This window comes from Pezoporus occidentalis, unplaced genomic scaffold (genome assembly GCF_034315485.1).
Source record: "Pezoporus occidentalis ecotype Australia unplaced genomic scaffold, CSIRO_AGI_Poc_V1 ctg324, whole genome shotgun sequence".
Lineage (NCBI taxonomy): Eukaryota > Metazoa > Chordata > Aves > Psittaciformes > Psittacidae > Pezoporus > Pezoporus occidentalis.
The window spans coordinates 94,969-100,768 of record NW_026915202.1 but is presented as its reverse complement, the minus strand read 5'-3'; the positions used below and the strand labels follow the sequence as shown (position 1 = coordinate 100,768).

Genomic DNA, 5,800 nt, shown 5'->3' with positions numbered 1-5,800 from the left:
TTTTTATCATCTTTAGTTTCTAGAGCTCTATTGCAAAGCTCCACTCGAGCTCCTGCTGCCTGGAGCTCCACTCCTCCCTCTTGCCCGTTTCCGCTCCCCGCAGCCATTTCAGGGCTACCCGAGGCGATGCTGATGAACCCCCCGCGCCAGTGACCGCAGTTACAGCAACCGCAGCATCTCGGCCAGACGCCGCTCCCGCTGCGCGGCCGCCCCAGCGGAACCCAACCCTTCGGCGGCTCCACCAGCACAACCGCACGCTCCGCCCCACCCCGCCCTCGGCCGGGCCCCGGCTTTTCGCCGCCCGCCGCCACCGCCCCGCTCCCGCATCCGCTCCCGCAGCTCCGCTCCGCCATGTCCGCCGAACCGGCCCCGGCTGCCGCCGCCACCGCCGCCGCCGCCCCCCCCGAGCCGGCCCCCGGGCCCGAGCCGCCCGCTGGCGCCGATGAAGCGGCCGAGCACCGGGCGCTGGTGCTGACGGGCTTCGGCGGCTACGAGAAGCTGAAGGTGCAGTCGCGGCGCAGCAGCGGCCCCGGGCCGGGAGAGGTCTCGGTTCGCGTCCACGCCTGCGGCCTCAACTTCGCGGACCTGCTGGCGAGGCAGGGGCTGTACGACCGCCTGCCGCCGCCGCCCGTCTGCCCCGGTATGGAGTGCGCCGGAGTCGTCCGCGCCCTCGGAGACGGCGTCCACGACCGGCAGGTGAGGGCGGGGCGGGGCGGTTCGGTTCGGTTCGGATGCGCTCGGCTCTCCCCGCCGCACTGCGGTGGCCCCGCCCCGCCGCCCACCCGGTGCGGTCCCGGTGGCCCCGCCACGTCCCGGTGGTCCCGGCGGTCCCGGCCCGACCGGCGGGGATCGGGGCGCGGCCCCGGCAGCGAACAAAGCCCCGGGACAAAGGGCGGCAGAGCCTGAAGGGAGCTGGAGAGGGGCTTAGGGCCAGGGGTGCAGGGACAGGGCAAGGGAACGGCTTTAACCTGCAGAGGGGAGACCGAGATGAGCTCTTAGGCAGAAGCTCTTCCCTGTGAGGGTGCTGAGGCGCTGGCACAGGGTGCCCAGAGAAGCTGTGGCTGCCCCATCCCTGGCAGTGCTCAAGGCCAGGTCGGAGCAAGCTGCTCCAGTGGAAGGGGTCCCTGCCCGTGGCAGGGGTTGCAGCTGGAGGAGCTTTGAGGTCCCTTCAACCCAAACCTTTCCCCGATTCTCTGTACAAGATGTTCTTGGTGGTGGCGAGCACTGGTAGGATGTTGAGCTAAAGCGGGACGGTGCCGTTCCCGAGCACGTTTGTGAACATCCTTTTAAACTCCACGAATGTGGAAGGAAGCCTCTAGCTGCTGCAGGGCTGTCAGGAGCCACCTGAGGGTGCTGAGGCGCAGGCAGGAGCAGGTTGGCTGCTCTCGGTGCTGGGTTTGTGGTCTGCGAGGCTCTGGCTGCCGCATTTCCAGCACCTCAGGGGACAGGAGAGTTGGCTCTGCGCATCCCAGACCTTCGGGTCTCGGGGCTCTCGCAATCGTGGTGCTTTAAAACGATTCTGGGGTGAACAGCGAGGAAAATGAAGCATCTCAAAAACCCCGGTGCTCAAAGGCGGTTCCCTTTCCTCCAGGACAACATCGTGGTTGTCTGAAGTGGAAATGCCAGACCGGCGAGCTGAGGAGCCTTTCTGCTCACTGCTATGGCTCTGTCTCTCGTCTGCTTGCTGTGTTTTGCTGTATCTTTCCCGTCGCAGAGCAAGCAGCTATTTCTTGCCCAGTGGCATTAAGAGCAGATGTTTGGGGATGCCTCAGGCTTGAGGTTTAGACCTGGGAGGTTTTTCTAAGCTTGGACATGCGTTTTGCAGGGTTCTTCCTGTTAAGCATTGCCCCAGGCCTCCTGCCTGTAGGCAGAGTGATCCTTTACAAGGGGCAGCAGTGATGTTTCAGTGCTCAGACTCCTGCTCCCAGGGCAGGACACAGGCCCCATCTCTCTGACCTCCTCGAGGGTCTGTTGGTACATGTGGGTCCATGGCAGGAGGCGCCCTGGTGTTGGTGCCCAGCGAGTGGATCACAGGGTGCTGCAGTGCCCACAGACACGTGTGCCTGGCTCCGATGTGTGATGACCTGCAAGCCTGGCCTTGTTTCAGACCGCCTTGTCCTCTGTTTGACTGTAGGTGGGTGATAAGGTGATGGTCCTGGCGAAGTCGGGGCTCTGGCAAGAGGTGGTGAACGTTCCAGCCCGTCAGACTTTCCTGATGCCTGCGGGGATGAGCTTCGAGGAGGCGGCTGCTCTCCCCGTCAACTACATCACTGCCTACATGATCCTGTTCGACTTTGGAAACCTGAGACCCAACCAGAGTGTCCTCATCCACATGGCTGCAGGTAAACAGTCCTTGCCAGCCCGTGCTGAGACTCTTGGCTTCAGTGTGCAGCCTCTGAACGGGTACCACGGGGAGGAAGCGATCAGAACAGGGCAGGACTGACCCCATTTCCCAGCAGCTGGGATCAGTCACCAGGGTGTCACAGACATCGGGTTGTTCCCTCCCCTCCCGGTGCTGTGCCCTCAGTCCAAGCAGGGATAATTTACCTCTCCCGGGGGTGTTTGCCTCTAAGCCTTTCTCACTGCTGTTCTCAGGTGGTGTGGGAACTGCTGCCATCCAGCTGTGCAAGACCGTAGAAAACATCACCATTTTTGGCACAGCATCCGCCCCCAAGCACGACGCGCTCCGGAGCAGCGGGGTCGCTCACCCCATTGACTACAGAACGATGGATTACGTGGAGGAGGTCCGGAAAATCTCTCCCAAAGGTACCGGGTGCTGGAGGACTCAAACACCCGTCCTGCGTGTGTCCCCAGGGCAAAGAAACTCCTGGTTACTCTCGATTCCTTCTAGGTGTTGACATTGTCCTGGACCCCCTGGGAGGATCTGATACATCCAAAGCATTTAACCTCTTGAAGCCGATGGGCAAGCTCATCACTTACGGTGAGTGTGAGCAGAGTGTGCCCAAAGCCCCACTCCTGGCAGCGGGCATGTGGATCTGCATGGGGTGCTCTGTGCCTGTTGCTCACTGCTGTGCGTGTAGTGCTGCTGTTTCACAAAGGAAGCTTTGCCTGAGGGCACTGAGGTTTGTGCTGTGTTCCCAGAGCTTTGCTCACAGGCTCTTCCATCCCACGGTGAGATGTCTCTCCAAGTACGAGCCAGTGCCTGCAGGGGAAGCTGGAATGTCCTCACGAGGAGTGCTGGCACAGCTGCTTTGTCCAGGCTGACTTAATGCACAGCACTGATAGAGCCTTGCTTTTCTGCTGGAGGATGTGTGGGTGATGAGGTTTGAGGCTACTGAATACTTCTCTCTCCATTCCCCAGCCCTGGAACACTGTGATTTTGTCCCCCAGACAAAGCCCTCACACAACCCCCAGTGGGATTCCAGACACATGCACCAGTGTACGGCCTGCTGCAGCGTGTGGCTCCCCTGGGGAAGCCTGGCTGTAGAGGGGAGTGCTGTCCTGCCAGCCTGCCTGGATGTGACCTGTAACCCTCTCTTGCCTCTGCCAGTCCAGCTGTGCTGCTGCTGCCCTCCCAAGAGAGGAGTTGTTCTGTGTTTTGGTCATTTATGGGTGCCTATGAGCCAAGTTCTGCATGCCCTGAGGCCGAGGCAGGTTCCTGCTTCCATGGGAGGTCAAATGGGCTGATCCTGATGTGATCCAGTTCTTGCCTCTGTCCTCCATCACTCTGCTTAGCTGTTGCCCTGCATAGAGTCTGAGCTGTTCCATGGGGTGCCTGCTGCCTCTTGGGCTGTGGTCATTCCAGCTCATCCGTGGCTTCCTTTCTTTTTAGGGGTAGCAAACCTGCTCACTGGGCAGAAGAAGAGCCTCGTGGCTATGGCTAAAACCTGGTGGAACCAGTTCAGCATCAATGCCTTGCAGCTCCTGCATCATAACAAGGCTGTGTGTGGCTATGACCTTGGCTCCATGGATGAAGAATTTGAACTCATTGGATGTGTTCTATCCAAGCTGGATAACCTTTACAGCCAAGGCAAAATCAAGCCCAAAATAGACTCCGTATGGCCTTTTGATCAGGTGAGTCTGAGTTAACATATAGGTTGGAGCACCCAGAAATTGCTGGGTGAGTGTATTGTGCACAGTGAGCTCTGGTTCAGTGTGAACACCTTGCTCAGGGGGGCTCAACTGTTGCAGATGTTTAATAACCATCTGTCCTCAGGTGTTCAGTGCTTTTGTCCTCAGGATGTTAAGGGGGAGTAAAGGGGCTGGGCTCTTTGCTCCAGTGCACAGAGCTGGGCAGCACCAGACAGCATCCCTAGGGAATAGGGCAGGTGCTCAGCTGCGCTCCATGCGCAGCAGCAGCCCATAGAGGGTCTGGGTTCTGCATCAGACTGGAAACTGCCCTGTTTGCAGCCTGTAACGGAGCACACAGCTGGGAATGCTGCTACTGCCCTCCCAGCAGGGAGACAGAGCCCAGGCAGTGAAGCGGAATGAGGACGTTGGGAGTGGCCGTGTTCAGCAGCTCTGCTCTGCTGTTGCATCCATGTGTCCAGGCACATTCTCCCCTTGGGAATCCTTTGCTGGGGTAGGACTTAGTAACAATCAGTTGCTGTTCGTACCCATAGTCTGGTGCAAGTGCTTAAGGAAAAGTGATGAATCCAGGCCTGGCCCAGGTGCTGTTTTGCCTGCTAACAATAGACCCCTGTGCATGTTTATTCTGTGGGGCTGTGATGGTAGGAGCTCTGTCCTGGCTGTTGGCTGGGTTTCTGCAGTACTCCCCTTTGAAAGGAAGCAGTGGAGACGTGCAGTTCACTTCACGGTTTGCAGAGCATCCTTCTTCATGTTGGAGCTGGTCTGTGTGAACCCATGAGGACAGTTTCTCACTGTCACATGGGGATCCCATGGGGATTCCTCATGTCCCTGGACTGGGGGAGCTGCCCAGCTCTGTCCAAAATGCTTCTGTGCAGAGGCACCCTGCCAGGAGAGCTGCCCCTGGATGGCCCATGGACCAGGCACCCAGGAAGGGCCAGTGCATGGTGGGTGTGGGTCTCACAGGGTTCCTGTTGCTTCCAGGTGGCAGATGCCATGAGGCAGATGCAAGAGAAGAAGAATGTTGGAAAGGTCATCCTGGTTCCTGAAGCACCCAAGGAAGAGTCCAAAAAAGAAGAGAACTAAGAGATGGGTGCCGATTGTGAATTGGTGGGTTAACTCCTTGATCTCTTTGGGACCTGGAAATGGACAGATCAGTAGCTTCCATCTTCACCAGAACATCGTGGTTAACGTTCAGCCGAGGTTTGCATGCTTTCATTGTGACCGACCCCTTGCCCTCGCTGTCTGGTTTGAAGCCTGCTTATTTCGTACACTTTTACTCCTCACTTGTTTCCCTACTGAGTTTCCAAACTAACCTCCTTTTCCCCTGGCAGTGCAGGTGAAGCTTCCAGCAGCTGGTGCTTAACATCACTGTAGAGTCACGGTGTTAAATGCTGTAGGAACTGCCAAGGGTCTCCGCAGAGCCTGGTCCTGCTGAAGCCCTGCGCTGTCAGATGGGGCCAGGCTTGGGAAGTTGGCTCCGCAGCCAGAGCAAAAGCAGAGCTGGCCCAGTTTCATTCCAGCACTGCCTGCTCTTCCCTTCACACTAAGCACACTCTTCCCTCTGCTTTCCTAGGCCTCTACCACCAGTCAGTTCATAACAGGCTGTGTTGCCTTTGCCTTCTAAATGACCCTCCTGGAGTCTAGGGCATCCTGCACTTCATTTGCAGTCGCTTCTCTGCAGATGACCTGACAGGCTGGTCTGTGCCTGAATGCAAACGGTCCAATTGGGTAACTTGATCTTGTCCATTTT

The 5,800-nt window shown here is 58.3% G+C and overlaps 1 protein-coding gene across 1 annotated transcript; it reads left to right on the top strand.

Annotated features, from left to right (window-relative positions):
* The first annotated feature begins 299 nt into the window (after window positions 1-299).
* On the top strand, window positions 300-5,409 carry VAT1 (vesicle amine transport 1). Its single transcript, XM_062628840.1, has 6 exons — window positions 300-696; window positions 2,135-2,342; window positions 2,596-2,766; window positions 2,852-2,941; window positions 3,794-4,035; window positions 5,032-5,409. Exons 1-6 carry the CDS (start codon window positions 352-354, stop codon window positions 5,131-5,133), a joined length of 1,158 nt encoding a protein of 385 aa, XP_062484824.1. The 5' UTR covers window positions 300-351; the 3' UTR covers window positions 5,134-5,409.
* The last annotated feature ends 391 nt before the right edge of the window (window positions 5,410-5,800 follow it).